Below are 19,720 nucleotides of genomic sequence, written 5' to 3'. Positions count from 1 at the left end.
ACCCTGTATATGCTTCTTGTCCAGGTTTTATGCAGCTCTTTTAAAATCAGTCACCTGAAATTTACCTTTTTTTTTTAGATTAAAACAAATTAAATTATATTTTAGATCAGTCAGCTTTTTCCTGATTTTTTTTCTTTTATTATCTAAAATTCTTTATGAATTTAAAAAAAACAAAATCATTTCTATGATAATGAAGTTATTTAGGAATCTGCTATTAAAATCAACGAAAACATACAGTCAAAATAATAATTTTTTTTTTTTAATTTATTATATAGATTCTGGTTAAGATATCAGTCAACTACTTTACCTTTTGATGAAAAATAAAATTTCAACCCCTTCTTAGAGGGGTAGCCCAGGGGTTGTAACTTAGATATTTTAAACAGTAACATCCTTTGTGTGATACATCGTTTTAAAGGACTTTTTTAAGACAAGAAAAATGGTATAAATAAAAAGTTGGTAGGATGTCTGTAACCAAAATGGTGGCAGTATAAACTTTGGATTTTGAAAATTAATAAATTTAGTTAAGTTCAAATAATAAAATTAAATAAAAAGATATTAAATTAAAATTTAATCTAATTTAATTAAAACTTAGTTTAAAAATTAGATTAAAATTTTTAAAAATAATAAAATTTTTATATTTAGACACAAAATATTGTTTTTTTCTAATTTAATGAGTAAATATATAAAAATATTGTCACCTAATCATGCATAGGCTGACTATTGATGGTTTCTTACCAATATTGTAAAAATTAAGCGTACTTCATTTTTCTGTAATATTCCATATAGAGTGATTCATTACTATACTGCTGATGTCTTATAAGAATTTATTGTGATCGGTTGGCTAATTTTGAATTTGTCTACATTTACCACTACATTTGTGATTTAAATCTTTTTTACCTTTTTTGTAATTATTTTTTACTGAATTAATTTTTTTTGTGCTACCTGTTAACATTGCTATCTTGACACTTAGTGAGCAGGAGAGGATCACACTTTTAATGATGAGGGGATTTGGTGATAGAATTAGGTCATATAAAGAAGTTTGTGAATTGTTCAATGCAATGTTTAATAAGCATAACCTTATTTGAAAAGGCGAAGTGTCAAAAACCACCAAACGATTTTAAGAAACAGAGAGCATTAATATTAGGGAAAAACCAGGAAGGCCTAAATCTGCAACAAACAATAACAAATCATTAGAGATTATGCAAGAATTTATTGAGAATCCTCATTCCTCGACTCAAACAGCAGCATGAGAACATAACGTTAGTCAAAGTTCAGTGATTTGAACATTAAAAAGAGAAAATTTTAAATTCTTCAAAATCTCTCTGTTGCAAGAATTTCCTGTAGATGACTACTACTGAAGACTTGAGTTCTGAAAAATTATGATGAACAATATTTCTGCAGATCCTAATTTATTAAACAACATAGTTTTTACTAATGAGGCTACATTTTTTAAAAAATAGCAATGTAAATAGCCATAATTGTCAATACTGGACTGATATTAATCCACACTGGTATTGTGAAGCACATACACAGTATCCAGTCAAAGTAAATATATGGTCAGGTATTGTTGGTGAACGTCTGATAAAGTCTATATTTACTGAAGGAAATTTAAAAGCAGTGAAATATGAAGCTTTGCTTCTCAAACAAATTATTCCAAACACTCAAAACATTGTTGGCCCCAACTTCCAAAATACTTGATTTCAACAATATGGTACCCCACACCATCTGGTCTTCAGGTACATGAAATTCTAAATTTTTCCTAGAGATGGATTGACTGAAGGAGTCACACAGAATGACCAGCGAGATCACCCGACTTGTCACCACTGGATTTCTTTCTATAGGGCCACTTAAAAAGTATCGTTTATCATAATAAACCCCAAGATATCGATTTACAAAATAAGAGTTCGATAATCAGCAAAAAATATCACTAGTGAGTCACTGAATAATGCAGTATCATCCTTTTATAACTGACTGGGACACTGTCAAACAAGAGAAGGGCATTTCGAGCATTTATTAAAATGAAATGCAAGTCCATAAGCATACATTATGCTTAATAAGTAATTTTCTTCTTACTTCCTTGTACAAAGTAAAGAAAGTATTGTGATAGCAAAAAATTTCGGTTTTCAAATTTCAACGGAAATATCCATTATGATCAATCCATTTTGACTAATTTTGGCATGATGTCTGTACATACATATGTATTTCGCATAACTCAAAAATGATTAGCCATAGGATTTTGAAATTTTGAATTTAGGACTGTTGTAACATCTAGTTGTGCACCTCCCCTTTTGATTGCAATCGACTGGGCCAAAAGTGTCTGAAAAGCCTAAAATCCAAAATATTTGTATTCTGGACTTTTTCCTAACTACAGTAATAAACCCTCAATGAGAGCTTTTCAACGACAAATCATAAGTGGTACTTATTTTCATTGGTTCCAAAGTTACAGCCAAATAAAATTTTAATTAATGAACTATTTGGATCTTACAAGGGGAAGACAGATCAGTTCAAATCCAACTTCAGCTCCTGCTTTTTTTTAAATTTAAATATATTGATCTATTAATAACGATTAACCTCTGATTGTAAAAAAAATCTTTACAATAAATAATAATTTAATAGCAACAATAAAAAAAAAAATATGAAAAATATCAGAAGTTATTAATAAAATAAAATTTTATGTACTTTTCATTTAAAAAAAATGTGTGTATGTAATTTAATAGGTGTATAAGGAAGTCATGTGGTGTTCACATCAGATATTTTAAATACATTTATTTGATAATATCAATTTAATCAAATGTTTATAAATTTATGTATTGCCGTAACAGTTCCTAAAATTACAAATGTAATTTTTTTCAAAATCCAGACTTTATCCAGCCGCCATTTTGAAAACAGATATTGTACCAACTTTCTATTTATGCTATTTTTCTTGTCTTAAAGAGACCTTTAAAATGATTGATGTATCACACAAAGGATGTTACCATTTACAATACTTGAATTTCAATCCCTGGACAACACCCAAGAAGGGATTGAAAGTCTATTTCTCATCAAAAAGTAATTCACGAACATGTTCTCCTGAAAGTTACAGTATTCTATCTGGAATCGTTTTAAAGTTGTTGAGGGGTTTCCATACTTTTGGCTGACTCTGTATATTTAACATTTGTTATATCATTAATCCCTACTCATAATTTTTCACAATAATGTATGTAATGATACTTAGTATAAATTCAAAAATGTTTTTATAAAATATAACTTTCTTTTATTTGAATTATGAGTTCAGTAATTGTACAAGGTGCTACCCAAAAGTTCAGGGAATTTTACAATAAAAATAAAATAGCCTCCTCTATGAATCATGAGACCTTGCCGTTGGTGAGGGGGCTTGAGTGCTCAGGGATACAGAGTAGCTGGACCGAAGGTGCAACCATATCGGAGAGGTATCTGTTGAGAGCCAGACTAAGGAATGATTCCTGAAAGAGGGCAGCAGCTCTTTCAGTAGTCGTCAGGGGCGTGAGTCAGAATGACTTAAACGGCCATATCAACATCACTCAGTCCTCTGAGTACTGCGCAGCTGAAAGCAATGGAAAACTACAGCTGCTTTTTTTCCAAGAAAATGTGGCTCTCTGCATTTTCATATAGCAATGATGGAATATAACAATGATGGAAGGGGTCACCAGAAAATTAAAAAATAACATTCTACGAGTCGTAGCGTGGAATGATAGAAAAAAGGTTGGTAGGCTAGAAAATTTAAAAAGGGAAATGGATAGGATAAAATTAAAAAGGGAAGTGGATGTAGTAGGAATTAGTTTGGTAGTAAGAGGAAGGCGACTTTTGGTCAGGTGATTTTAGAATAATTAACTCAGCTTCAAATAATGGGCAGGCAGGAGTAGGTTTCATAATGAACAAGAAGATAGGGAAGAGAGTAGAGTATTTCAAAACGCATAGCGATAGAATCATTGTAATAAGGATAAAATCAAAACCTAAACCAACAACGATTGTTAATGTCTATATGCCTACAAGCGCCCATGATGATGATGAGGTAGAGTGTGTATACGAAGAGATTGATGAAGCAATTAAACACGTAAAAGGTGATGAAAATTTAATAATAGTTGGAGATTGGAATGCAAGCATTGGAAAAGGCAAGGAAGGAAATATAGTGGGTGAATACGGGCTGGGCAAAAGGAATGAAAGAGAAGACCGACTTATAGAGTTTTGCACGAAGTATAATTTAGTAATTGCCAACACCCAATTTAAAAATCATAATAGAAGAATATACACTTGGAAAAAGCCAGGCGATACTGCAAGGTATCAGATAGATTATATCATGGTTAAGCAAAGATTTAGAAATCAACTCGTTGACTGCAAAACTTACCCTGGAGCAGACATTGATAGCGACCATAATTTGGTGATAATGAAATGTAGATTGGGGTTTAAAAACCTGAAGAAAAGGTGTCAGATGAATCGGTGGAATTTAGAGAAGCTTGAGGAAGAGGAGGTAAAGAAGATTTTTGAGGAGGACATCGCAAGAGGTCTGAGTAAAAAAGATAAGGTAGAAAATGTAGAAGAAGAATGGAAGAATGTTAAAAAGGAAATTCTTAAATCAGCAGAAGCAAACTTAGGCGGAATAAAGAGAACAGGTAGAAAACCTTGGGTTTCAGATGATATATTGCAGCTGATGGATGAACGTAGAAAATATAAGAATGCTAGTGATGAAGAAAGTAAAAGGAACTATCGGCAATTAAGAAATGCTATAAACAGGAAGTGCAAAATGTCAAAAGAAGAGTGGATTAAAGAAAAGTGTTCAGAAGTGGATATAGAAATGAACATTGGTAAAATAGACGGAGCACACAGGAAAGTTAAGGAAAATTTTGGGGTACATAAATTAAAATCTAATAATGTGTTAAACAAAGATGGTACACCAATATATAATACGAAAGGTAAAGTCGATAGATGGGTGGAATATATTGAAGAGTTATATGGAGGAAATGAATTAGAAAATGGTGTTATAGAGGAAGAAGAGGAAGTTGAGGAGGATGAAATGGGAGAAACAATACTGAGATCTGAATTTAAGAGAGCATTAAAAGATTTAAATGGGAGAAAGGCTCCTGGAATAGACGGAATACCTGTAGAATTACTACGCAGTGCAGGTGAGGAAGCGATTGATAGATTATACAAACTGGTGTGTAATATTTATGAAAAAGGGGAATTTCTGTCAGACTTCAAAAAAAGTGTTATAGTCATGATACCAAAGAAAGCAGGGGCAGATAAATGTGAAGAATACAGAACAATTAGTTTAACTAGTCATGCATCAAAAATCTTAACTAGAATTCTATACAGAAGAATTGAGAGGAGAGTGGAAGAAGTGTTAGGGGAAGACCAATTTGATTTCAGGAAAAGTATAGGGACAAGGGAAGCAATTTTAGGCCTCAGATTAATAGTAGAAGGAAGATTAAAGAAAATCAAACCAAAATACTTGGCGTTTATAGACCTAGAAAAGGCATTCGATAACGTAGACTGGAATAAAATGTTCAGCATTTAAAAAAAATTAGGGTTCAAATACAGAGATAGAAGAACAATTGCTAACATGTACAGGAACCAAACAGCAACAGTAATAATTGAACATAAGAAAGAAGCCGTAATAAGAAAGGGAGTCCGACAAGGATGTTCCCTATCTTCGTTAATTTTTAATCTTTACATGGAACTAGCAGTTAATGATGTTAAAGAACAATTTAGATTCAGAGTAACAGTACAAGGTGAAAAGATAAAGATGCTATGATTTGCTAATGATATAGTAATTCTAGCCGAGAGTAAAAAGGATTTAGAAGAAACAATGAACGGCATAAATGAAGTCCTCTGCAAGAACTATCGCATGAAAATAAACAAGAACAAAACAAAAGTAATCAAATGTAGTAGAAATAACAAAGATGGACCACTGAATGTGAAAACAGGAGGAGAAAAGATTATGGAGGTAGAAGAATTTTGTTATTTAGGAAGTAGAATTACTAAAGATGGACGAAGCAGGAGCGATTTAAAATGCTGAATTGCACAAGCGAAACGAGCCTTCAGTAAGAAATATAAATTGTTTACATCAAAAATTAATTTAAATGTCAGGAAAAGATTTTTGAAAGTATATGTTTGGAGTGTCGCTTTACATGGAAGTGAAACTTGGACGATCGGAGTATCTGAGAAGAAAAGATTAGAAGCTTTTGAAATGTGGTGCTAAAGGAGAATGTTAAAAATCAGATGGGTGGATAAAGTGACAAATGAAGAGGTATTGCGGCAAATAGATGAAGAAAGAAGCATTTGAAAAAATATAGTTAAAAGAAGAGACAGACTTATAGGCCACATACTAAGGCATCCTGGAATAGTCGCTGTAATATTGGAAAGACGGGTAGAAGGAAGACGGGTAGAAGGTGTAGGCAGGCCACGTTTGGAAAATGTAAAACAAATTGTTAGGGATGTAGGATGTAGAGGGTATTCTGAAATGAAACGACTAGCACTAGATAGGGAATCTTGGAGAGCTGCATCAAACCAGTCAAATGACTGACGACAAAAAAAAAAAATAATGAAATAGCTTACCATAACTTATAATTTCCACTGTCTCCTTCAAAGTAATCCCCTTGGGCATTGACTCAGTGATCCCAGCGTTTTTCCCATGATTCCATGCATCCCAGGAAGTCTGCAAGGTGTAAGTGTTCGAAGCACGTTCTGCGTTTCTTCCTGTATCTCCTCAATTGTGTTAAAACGACGGCCTTTCAATTGAAATTTTATTTTCAGAAAGAGAAAAAAGTCGCACGGGGCAAGGTCAGGCGAATAGGGTGGGTGGGGAATCACTACTGTCTTTTTGGAAGCCAAGAAATTCCAAACGGCTAGCAATGTGTGCGTGGGTGCGTTGTCATGGTGCAGAACCCAGTTGTTGTTAACCCACAGATCTGAATGTTTGCGCCTTATGCTTTCATGTAACCGCTTCAAAACTTCACAATAGAACATCCCATTGACAGTTTGACCAAGAAGAACAATTCCTTATGGATAATGCCTTTGATGTTGAAAAAAACAATCATCACATCATGGACTTCACGTTGCTGCAAACTTGGCTTGCTTTTTTTGGCCGCAGTGAGCTTGGCGACTTCCACTGCGACAACTGCTGCTTAGTTTCAGGGTCACACCCGTACACCCATGTCACATCACCGGTTATGATGTTGGAAATGAAGTTAGGGTCATCTCTTGCTGAATTTTTCAATTCACTACAGACAACTATGCGATTTTGTTTCTGGTCACTGTTCAACAGTCTCAGTACGAATTTTGCAGCAATGCATCTCATGTTCAAATTATCCGATAAGATGCGTTGCACGAACCCATATGACATTTGTACGATTGCACAAACATTATGGATTGTTTGTCTATGATCTGCAACAATAGCCTCTTGCACTTTCACGATGTTTTCCAGTGTTGCGCTTGTTGATGGTCTTCCTGAACGCTCATCGTCATAGACTGTCATTTGTCCATCTTTGAATCGTTTGTACCATAAAAAAGTTTTACTTTTAATTCATAGCATTGTCACCAAATGCTTCCACAAGCATGCAATGGGTTTCTACACCAGTTTTTTTAAGCATGAAACAAAATTTGATGGTTCTTTGCTCTTTAAAATCTGTCACTTAGAACTTCGCGAAAGCAGTAAAACACAACGTTACACAACCGCATGAAAGTCAACAATGCAGCCTCTCACTGTCACAGCTGTTGGAACACTGATTTACAAAGATTACTGTTAGCCACACCTAGCGGGAGCAGGTTGTACCAGCAATGGTTCGCACGTGAAATTAAAATTACCTGAACTTTTGGGTAGCACCTCGTATGAGCCTTCCATCATAGTGCTTTGGTTTCACACTTTGGGACAGCCAGTTTTATAGCAGAAAGCATAATTGTTAGTAAAATCTTAGTAAAAAATAAAAGTTCAACAATGCCACATGCACAATAAATTTATGTAAATTTTGAAATTTGATGCAAATTTTGTTTTTTATAAGGCCTCAAACTCAAACAAATATAATTTTTGCACTGATAGTTAACAATTTAACTATTTCATGATCTTTTTACTTGATTTTTGAGACTACCAACTGCTGTGCCTTCCTTCATAGATTTCTACATTTCAATACAAAATCAAAGGTTAATCAGTTATCTGTGACATTATGATGATACATGACAGATTTTATCAAATCTATTTACAATTTCCAGTAAACCAATGTACAAAATTTACAGAATTGTTAATACAGACTAAAATGGTATACAGCACCAAAATCAGAAGTAACATTTAAACTTCAATTAAAACAAAAAAACACATGGCACTAACAAAAAAATTTCAAACAATAAAAGCACATTTTACAAAGCACCTTTAGTCTTTATTTAAAAAAACTTAGTTCAACATTAATAATAGCTCAGGCTGATATTGAATGGATTACTCCTTTTACCATTAAATTTTACTTTTTGAGTTTTAAAATAAAGAAGTCAAGTAAAATTTTTAAAATGTGTAAGTTCAACTGTTACAATTTTCACTTCTTTATATGAAAATAAATAACATTTGAATTATTACACAAATTAAAAACTAACAACAAGAAATATTTTAATCTTATTCTTTATCATTGTAAATTAAAACAAATTTTAAGAATTTGCAATTATCATTTCAACATATAGTATAACAAATTATTTAATAACTTATATATTACAATACTTTAAATGAAAAAAAATATAATGAAAAACTAATATAATATAATAAAAACTGAGATTATTTTTAGTGGATTAATAATCCTTTGCTAAATCCAGTGAAAGTCCTTATATTTTCCACACAGTTTTTTCTTCTCACATATTACAGGTTCTACTAAAATTGTAGCAATGTTTATCATTCCTCCTTTCTACCAACTTGGTTTGTCATCTACGGTAACATGGTCTCTGATTTTCCTGACTGGTTTTATCATGAATGGCCATGTTCAGAAGCATTGTTTTCCTTTTATTTACTCATTTGGTGGTGGATAATAGGTCAGTTTGATGCAAGTTCTTCAAATAGAAAGACATTTACATCCAGAGTTTTCACCATCATTTAACAATAGATCACAAGATAAAATATACTTAACAAATTTGCATTTACTTTGGATTTATTACCGTGAAATTATTAACTTAAATATATTTCTTGTAGATTAATAATGCACATTTTATACAAATGACAAAATTATACACATACTTGCAATTATGAAATGTAGAGCAAGATTCATTTCAATACAGAGTCGAAGAAGAAAAAATAATTTAGCCACCTCCACAAACCAGTGATTACAATAATTAATCTGATTTCTAATATATATGTATGTTTTTGATATGACGATTTTGTTTAAGTTACATTTGAACATTATTATGTTTTTTTTCTTTTGTAGTTGTATTTTTAAACGACCAACAAAGGTTCTCCTGGTTGTATATAGAATCTCATGACTATAAAAGATTAGTTTTATTAAATGTTTTTATTTAAACCAAAAGCTTATTTGCTATATTGTTATCTTTAGTAATTTAGTAAATGTATCTCTTTAGAAAAAAAATTATTTTTTCTATTCTAAATTTAAGAATTTTAATACAAATTCCTTTCGTTCAGAATCCTTATTATCATTGATCTGAGCACAATCCCTCTTTTTATTACTGTACAATAGATCAGACAGTTACATTATTACATTATATGTTCATCAATTATTCACTGGTATAGACCACATATCAATTTATATTGTAAAAATAATTAAATACTGGATCACTATTAAGACTAACTTACTATTCATCATTCAAATGTTACAAAAACTGTAACAATTGTCAAAAATTAAACCTATGACAATAAATAACCACAAAATAAATGTACATACAGAATCACAGCATGTTTCTTTTATTACTGGTAATAAATTTTAATTATGCAAAAGATACTAGGATGGAACAAATTTTACAAATCAATGTGTATATAATAAGGTGCCACAATTATAGAAATTAATATATAATTTAATTTTTATTATCAATAAATAAACTAAATAAACTATTATAAATGTTATATTATATATAGGTTAAGGTTAATAATAGGAAAAAATTAATTCTCATAATAGGTAATGTATCAATTACATTAAAATTACTTTGTATCTTTCCTTCAGAACATATGTATGTGTTTTTTTATTGATAAATTTTATACTGTCAACTTTTTGTAATTTGTAATGATTTTGTAATATATTTTTACACATGCTAAAGAAAATTACACTCTAATCTTACAATCACAACAGAAATAGAAGCAAACAAAACTTCCTATTCGTAACCATAAAAAAAAAAATTAAAAAACTAATTGAAATATACAGTAAACCAAGCACTACAGATTTTGAAAAGGAAACTTGTTTAAGAAATGTAAAATACTTATTTATGCTCAATAGTTAATGTCACTTAACTACAAACCTTAGTAAAAACTTCAGCCATAAGACGATTAGTCCGATAAGCCTCTTTCCTTTTCATATCAAGTTGATGACTTATCACCTCAGCCAACTGACGATATTTATGCTCAGTCTGACGTCTCATTGTCCTTTGACTAAAGACTCTTTTTACAGCTACAAAAATTAAATTATGCAATTAATTATACATTATTATTTTTATTTACTAATGTAACTCAATTTATTATTTATGTGTTTTAACAATAATTTAAAAATTTATTATTATTAATATTATTCTAAATTTTATACAGTATTACTTGGCATTCCTAACACAAGAGGCACTGGAACTTAATACAGTAAACAATTAATATAGAAACAAGTCATTGTATGAAAGCATCCACAAATATTGCATAAAGAGAGGTTGAGAACGTAAAAAGAACAAAAGAAAATGTGAATGAATGTACCAAAAACCTGTTCCACATCTTTTTTGTTTTTACGTTGGCCAAGTTATTCAATAACTGTATATTTTAATCTTTGATAAACAATGTACACATAAAATTCAGATGAGATATTGTAAATTCTAAAAACCCCTATTTTCTTACTAGGAGCACAATATAGCCGAAAGTAAATGGGTGCTAATGCAAATTACACTAAAATATAACATAACACTTCACTAGTACTACAAAATTGACATAAAAATGAGCAAGCCTATTGTGCGATTCTAAAAATCGCGATTTTCTGGTAATGGATCCAGATTGCACAAATTATGTCAATATAAAACATTTTCTCAGCCTCTGATTTGATAGCTCTGCATCTTCTTCTGATTTGAGTGTTCACTATGCAAAAATACTATGTAATTTACTCTGCAATTTTTATTATCATTTAAGTTAATTGCCTATTTCAGACTGAAAATTAGGTTGTTACTAACACAGAAAATACATAAGATGCAAGTTTATAAATTAAGATACAGCATTATCTTAATAATAATTAAGATAATGCTCCAAATGGTAAAAGAACTAAAGCTTCAAAAGTTGTTTTAGAAGATAGATTCTTCATATTTCATCCCTTACGACTCTTGCAATTTTCAGTACTCTCCCTCAGTTCAGAACTAATACCGCAGAAAAAAATTACCTCATTTACTATGAAATTATCTTATTCCATTCTTTCTCTTAAATCTAATGACTGTATCCGATTCATCTCCATCACCAACTACGTTTGATGAAAGAAACACACAAAATGTATGTCTGTACTTCAGTTCAATAATGCTTCAATGATATTTCACCCGTAGGAAATATTCTTACATATCTGGTAATAAATTACTGTAACCAAGTTATTCAAACTCAAGGAAAAGTGATTACAAAATGATCAAGTGTAAATTAGCATCTCTTTGATCTAAGCCAGCTGGCCTTAAAGATTTGGATCTCTGGTTTTGTTAAGCTTCAGAGAGAACTGACTTCTATTACTACATCTGTTGCAACTTCTCTAACACTGTCTAATTCATTGGACTATACTAATGATGTAACTCAAAACCGATCCTAAAAAAAAAAAATAAAAACAGTAAGCATAGCAAATATATGAGGTGGGTTTTTAAACTAAAGTCAGTTTTGAATTTGCCGCCAAACACAATGTAAACAATGCTGCTTGAGTAACTTAGTTACTTCAATCAACAGTCAGCTATTAGCAACAATAATTTAGTCATTTTGTCATTAGTTGTTTATATTCATCCATTTATAATGAGTACTACTATTCGTGATCCCAGTAAGTAATCAAATTTTTTATAGTAAAAAACAATTCTGAGGCCGAATTTCACAGGCAAATTTGTTATATTTATGGGCTGAATATTACGAATGCTGCTAAAGACAGTAGTGTCATTCATTACAAGAAGGTTGAATGAACGTTCGTGATGAAGAACAAAGCACCAGCTATTAGTGATAATGGTTAACAGGATTGAAAAAATTGATAAAAAATTTTTAAGTTTTAAGTATTTTTAAGTTTTAACTGAAAAATAGGGCTATAAAAAACGGTATGCCAGATGCGTGCTGAAGATGTTAACCAACATACAAGGAAATACATCTAGCTGCAGTGAATGAATTTTTGGGCTGTTACAAAACTGATGAATTGTTACCAGATCACATTGTTACCAGAGATGAAACTGGAATTTCTTATTTGAACATCAAGATAAAACTGCATCAGTGGAATGACGGCATCCATCATCTTCTAGACCAAAAAAGTTCAAACAAGAACATTTGCTTAAAGACCTTATGGCTATTGTTTTTTTGGGACAAAAAGGGTGTCTTGCTTGTCAAATTTAGTAATCGTGCAACTATTGTGAATGCTAATATGTATTGCAAAACATTAAAATATCTTAGAAGAGCTATAAAAAACAAACAATTGAGATGCTATCCTGCAGGATTTGTCTTTGCAAGACAATGTATGGCCGCAAATGGCAAATCAGTATGGTAGTTGGAAGACTTTGTTGAAAAATCTTCAGTCATCCACCCGTTAGCCCTGACTTAGCTGCCAGCGATTATTTTCTTTTTCTTCTCCTTAAACAGTGGCTTGCATCACAAAGGTTTGACAATGATGATGAATTGAAAAATGGCACTACCAAGTGGTTTAAGTCACTGCAGCGGAAATTCTTGAAAAGGGAATGGAGAAGCTAATGAAATGATATGAAAAATGTATTAAGATGAAGACAACTATGTAAAAACGCAGTAAATAATTCTAGTTTTTATTCTTAAGTAACAAATCTTTTTTCATATTTTGCAGTTTAAAATGTATTTTAAAAACAAAATGCTTCATATTGAACCTAACTTGATTCTAAAAATAAAAATATCAGTTTTGTACCTGAAGCAAATTTTGATGCTTTTAATAACTTATTTAATAGTAACAATTCTACATAATAGTCACTGATGCCCAACAGTCATCATAGTCATTATACAAAAGATATTTGGAAAGTAACTTTTGGTCCTCAGTATTGTTTAAAAGAGTAGGGGTAGCGATTCTATCTTTGCACAGTTGAATAGTCCAGTTCAGTGCAGTTCTAGTAGTGCTGTAGAACACATGCTTGTTTGTTACTGTAAAACTCTCATTCAAAATGGCTGCTGTCATAGAAAATCCTGTTACTGGTGAAGTGCGTGCCATCATCTGTTTCCTTCATGTAAAAAATTTGTCAGCTGCTGAAATTCATAGGGAACTATGTGCACTATACGGTGGGAATATGACAGTGTGGTAAGACAATGGTGCCATATGTTTCAGGAAGGTCGAACAAACATTTACGATAATGAAAGAAGTGATTGATTCTCAGTTCTCACAAATGAACTTGTTGCAAATGTGAATGTGAAAATTCGAAAAAATTGTTGATTCATGATAACAGAATTATCCAGATTTTTTCCTCACTTACTGTGAGACATTGAGGAAATTGAGATGGGCCATGGAAAATAAATGATGTGGCATGCTGAGTTCAGGTATTGTTTTTCTTCACGACTATGTTCGTTCACATAATGCAATATGTACTCAAAAAAATTGACAATTTGAAATGGGAGTATGTTCCAATAATTAGGAGCCCTGATTTGGCTTCCAGTGATTATCACTATTTCCCAAAAATGAAGAAGTAGTTAGTAACATAGCATTTTTTAAATGATAAGGAGTTGAAAAACAATGTTACTACATGGCTTAATTCACAGGTGGCAGAGTTTTACGATGAATGATGGGGGTACTCAAAAACTTGTTTAAAGATACAAGTGCCTTAATTTGGATGGCAATTGTGCAGAAGAATAGCTAAAAGATGAATATAATAAATTGCTTTTTTATCAATTGGTGTTTTTTTAATGAGTCCGAAGTTATTTTCCCTCATAATAGAAGATACTGAATTTTAGCATGTAAAAAAAAAACTTTCATTTTGTTAACGGTTTCAACAAACAACAAATAATTTTGTTAACTTAAATTATTATCAACTCATTTTATCTCTAATTGATATTAACAGTAAAAATGATGTTGCCCCTTCCTGAGTTACTAGGAATAATAACTTTGACTACCATTTCTTTTGACTTTCATTTGAATAACAACCTAGAATAAAAAGATAATAAGAAGCATGCATTATTTATGTCAAGATCTGTTACAGGAAAGAATATTGAGTTGATAAGAGTTTAGGACTGAGCTTTATTAAATCTTGTAAGCTGAATTTATAAAGTATATGAAGTTCTCTTTATGATGAAGTCCACAAACAACATTACATCTACATTCATAAAATCAAGAATCAAGAATTATGTTGTATCTGTGTCGCTCTACAACGTATAAAGGAGTTCTACCTTGAATAAGATTTTACCATTGAAAAAAAAACAGCATAGGTAGTTGACAGTCAATTCATTGTGAATGATCTAAATATAATCTGTTAGTATGTACTAGGATTGTGAATAATGAATGACATTTTTTGCTCCTCTGATTAGTAATAATTATGTCATAGTCCTTACTGAAACATGACTACCATAATAATTCTGCATTTTTTCAAGCTCTTACAGTCTATCTTATTGAAAAATTAACAGATTTATGTTAACTCATAATGGTGGAACTCTGCTTACATGAAGTCCAAGATCAATTATGTGTCCAAATAATTTGGAGTTAGAACCTGAAACTGTGTAGATTCAGATCTCTCCATCAGATAAAGAGGTGCTTGTTAGTTGGAATTATTTTTCTCGAATATTTTTTTAAGTTTAATGTACAAATAGCTTGTTTCTTTGATAACTTTGGTTGATGCTCTCCACTACGATATTTTAATTCTTGGCGATTTCAACTCTTCTGGGATGCTCTGAAGTTCCTGTATTTTTATCCTAGTATTAATTGGTATACTAACGTCAACCTTATTTTAGACTAAAATAACAAAATCTTGACTATGTTGTTTTAAGATTCAGAGCAGTTTTAATCTTTATAACTGCAGGGTCTCATTACAACTAACACTTATACTAATCTACATCAATCTCTTGGACTTCATAAACCAAATAAATATCAAACACCTTACACTGTGTCTTTGAAGAATTCTTGATTTATCTACTCTAACAAGCAATATCCTTATTATTTTTTAGTAGGGTGATAATTTTGCCTTTATCAATAATTTTGATAAAGCTGATCAGTAGGATATTCTATTCTGCAATAGAGAGGATGATTACGCGGCAAAGATCCAGATTGTTAGAAAAAACTTAGAGTAGTAGGCTATCATTACATGCAGACAAACTAAATTTTCATTGCGATTTGCTAGCTAACTCACAGCGCTCACTAAGAAAAATAAGTTATTGATTTAAGTAATCTGATTTAGACAATGACAAGTTGTTTTCTTTTTTGTCTCCATGTTAAGATTATTTTAGATGTCAATTGTGGTTTTGTTCAAAAATATGAGAATGACCTTAACATTGGACCAAATAATTTTTGAAGTCATACATCCAAACGTAAATTATATTATGTACAATATACTTATACTGTACAACTAATCCAGTTGAATTCATTTTTGGAAACCATTTCCAATATATCTATAAAGTTTTTTTTTTAAAGAATTCTCACTATAATTTACTATTTAAGAAAGTGTTCAACTGCATATACTTTGAGATCCCTCAATTTGTTACTTAAGATGATCTCGATAAAACAAAAATTTGAATCCAAAATCAGCAACTGGTCTTAATGGTATTTCCAAGGTCAAGTTGACACTATTTAATTTGATTTTCAAAAGGGATTTAATAAAATACCCCACTATTTGGTACTATGGAAATTACAGAGTTTTGGTTCTGATTCAGTCAGTTAACATCTGACATCTCTCTTCTATCTCAACATCCTTTATCAACATCTAGGAAGTGATTTCTGTTAGTTTTTGTCATTTATTTACTTACTTTTTCAAGTAACTACAGACTAGCTGTCCAATTGGCATCCCTGATTAGAAATTAATTTTTTTAGCATGAAAAAGATGCTAAATCTGACTGAGATTTGAACCCAGGACATACTCTGCATGAAAGACAGAGGCACTACTACTCCACTTTGGAGATCGACCTGATAATTTGAAAATTTACCCAACTATTTCATTAAAAAATTACCACTTTTCTCTTCAAAATAATAGAAATGTTATGTATTTAAATTGTTGCAGTATAACTGAATCACATTAACTTTAAATTACAATCAGTCCAATCGTTTCATTCTGAAGGAAAATTATATAACTGTACCACAAGCAGCAAACTTTTATTTGTACCACAAATTTAATTAAATTATATATTAATAAATTAATTCATACTAGTTTTTGAATTTGAGAGCCTTGAACATGAAACTTTACCCAAGCAATCATACCAACAACTTCATTAGTAAAGCCCAACATAATCTTGGCTTATAAAATGGCTAGCTATACCTTCATACAATCATATCTGATTTTTGTGAACACATATCTGATTTCATACAACTATCTTGTGAAAAGCCAGCTTGAATACTGTACAACTACCTGCAACAGGAGGCAAATTATAAAAATCGAGATCAAAAACATTAAACATTTTTCATTCTCGAGTGCGTTTTAAATTCCAATTAAGACCTTAAGCATTCTAAATTTTTTAGTATTTTCAAACTTTTAAGGATATTAAACATTATAAATTAATTTTAACTATTACTTTTATTAAATAAATTCTATAATCACTTTAAGTTTTGTTAATTATAACAAATTTGATTTCATAGGTTTTATTTTACAATTTTAATTCTATATACTGCTTGTCAAAACAACCTGTAATAACTTTAATTTCTACTTAAAACCTGTGACTTTCTGAATATCTGCAACACCCTATTTATTTGCAGAATATATAAGGTCTTAGTCCCTATCTGAAAAAATACTTTCTCGCCTTTTTTCTTCATTCTCTTTGGTACTTGCATTTATTTAGTGTCTCTAAATGGGTAGAAGAGGTGAAAAAAGTTAATTTATTATTCAGGATTTACTTTATTTTAATACAGGAAAACTGGCTAGATCATGAACAATTAATTACAATTCAAAATTTCATTTTATACTATAATTTTCATTTGGTTTCCTCAGTTTTGCTGTAGAGCTCAAGAAAAATCTAACAATCTGTTATTTAAAAAAAAAAAAAACTTTTTTTGCTGTATATAGAAGTGATTCACATATTGTTACTGACACTTTCCGAGCTCATTCTACTAGCGAAAATAATGAAAAATGTTCATATACACATGGGTCCAGAAATGCTCCATTAGTGAGTTACAGCTCTCTTTTCCTGTTTAGCCTCTGGTAACTACTGTTTAGATAATACTTCAGAGGATGAATGAGGATGATATGTAAGAGTGTAAATGAAGTGTAGTCTTGAACATTCTCAGTTTGACCATTTCTGAGATGTGTGGTTAATTGAAACCCAACCACCAAAGAACACCGGTATCCACGATCTAGTATTCAAATCCGTGTAAAAATAACTGGCTTTACTAGGACTTGAACGATGGAACTCTCGACTTCCAAATCAGCTGATTTGGGAAGACACGTTCACCACTAGACCAACCCGGTGGGTGAGTTAGTGAGTTACAGCTAGTGAAAAATTTCGCTATGATTCCTGGGCAAAGAGTGAAATAAAACCATACTGAAATTCTAGGAACCCAAATTAGGGGCAAACTTGAAGGTTTCTTACAGTTTTTGGCCTGAAAAATTGAATAAAACAGGTTTCAGAACAATATTTCCAATAGTTTTTATAATATCTGATGTAAAACAGAAACATTTGTTGTCCCAAAAACACAGTTTCTTATGTTTGTAAAACAAAAACTTTTTCAACAACACTACATGAATCATCCTGTATAACAATATGAATATTAATAGGAGGAGAAATGGACACAAAAGGAATTAAAAAATTAATTCAGAAGTAATGAAAAGGAACAAACCAAGTGGTGGAGGAGGAAGGTCTCTTGGAGTAGAAGACTGGCTGTAATCAGAACTTTCTGGAGCCATTGTTATCAGATGTCTTTTGCTTTTGTCTCGAAGTTCTCTCAGATAAGCTAGCTCTGCAACACATCTCCTTCTATATTCTGCTCTATTCACATAATCAGCACGATTCTTCATTAAATAATCCTAAAAAAATGAAACAAAATACAGAAATTTATACAAAAGAGATAATTTTTTTATTCAAACCTTTCACCAAAACAAACAATTTCAAACTATGAGCAGCTTAATTAATAAACAGTATTTTAACAATAAAAAAATAAATAATACTGTCTTCAAAGACACTAGTTAGTAAGTTAGTAGAGGTTTTCTTCACGTGTTTAAAATAGAACAAAATTACAAAATCAATTATATCCCAAAATATTGTTTCATTTCAAAGAGAACTATGCATCATAAATAAGTTAAAAATAAATTTTATCAAAATAAGATCTCGAAAACTTACATTCTTATTGTTCACTTTCAAGCTTTTGGCATGCTCTTTAAAACAGAAACTTCATACTATCCACAGAAATATCAAATCCAATTTTATCCTTTTTATGTCAATTACATTACTAATTAAAAACGAATATAGAAATTTTATATCTGATACTCTTCAGAGGAAGTTTAGCTAACAGTTTACACAATTTAACTGAATACTTTCTTATAGCACATAATTCTGGAAAAGAATTTTCATTAAGAAACCCTGACCCTATATTCAAGTGAAGCTAGATTAATTCCAGTATCTAGAAGAAAAGAAATTTAATACAGTAAACATTTGAGCTGACTGACACAAATTCACTGGTCAACAATATGCTGTTCCCACATTAGGTAAGGATAGAGAAGTAACGTTCTTTTTACACGACTAATATGTCCTTCAAAATCTGTTTTAAATGAAAATTATACAAGATGGACCACAAAAATAATGGAATGTAAACAGACTACAGTTCAATATTCATATCATTATTTTTTTTTTTAATTAAGAACCATTAATGTAAGTAAAAAAAAAACACTAATTAAAATTACAATTATTAGTCTTCATGGATATTAAAAATGAGTTCTTATTTATAATGTAATATTAACTATTTCTATATATTAATATTTTGATTTACCAAGCTGCACTATCAACTTTCCAAGCTTCATTATCACTGGATTTAAAAAATGAATCTATGATGTGTTATTGCTTTGTATCTCTCAACATTTTTTTATAGTAAGCAGTTCTTCCAGTTAAACCCTCTGAACCAATATTACATATTCACCATTATTATGTTTTTAACGGTACTAAAGAAACAGAACACTGAAAAAATAGAACAGCAAAAAACATAACAGTCAAGAAACAAAACTAATAAAAAATAGAACAAATCATATTTACATT

The 19,720-nt window shown here is 30.8% G+C and overlaps 1 protein-coding gene across 1 annotated transcript in view; it reads right to left on the bottom strand.

Moving 5' to 3' along the window:
- Nucleotides 1-19,720, bottom strand: part of LOC142331242 (uncharacterized) — a 72,733-nt gene that overhangs the window by 9,660 nt on the left and 43,353 nt on the right. Inside the window, exons 9-10 of the mRNA XM_075377004.1 lie at nt 18,312-18,498; nt 10,447-10,595 (exon numbers count right to left, since the gene is read on the bottom strand). Coding sequence (XP_075233119.1) covers nt 10,447-10,595; nt 18,312-18,498 — 336 coding nt within the window. The remainder of the gene's footprint in view (nt 1-10,446; nt 10,596-18,311; nt 18,499-19,720) is intronic.

Source organism: Lycorma delicatula, chromosome 1, assembly GCF_047948215.1.
Source record: "Lycorma delicatula isolate Av1 chromosome 1, ASM4794821v1, whole genome shotgun sequence".
Lineage (NCBI taxonomy): Eukaryota > Metazoa > Arthropoda > Insecta > Hemiptera > Fulgoridae > Lycorma > Lycorma delicatula.
This window is presented reverse-complemented; position numbering and strand designations above follow the sequence as displayed.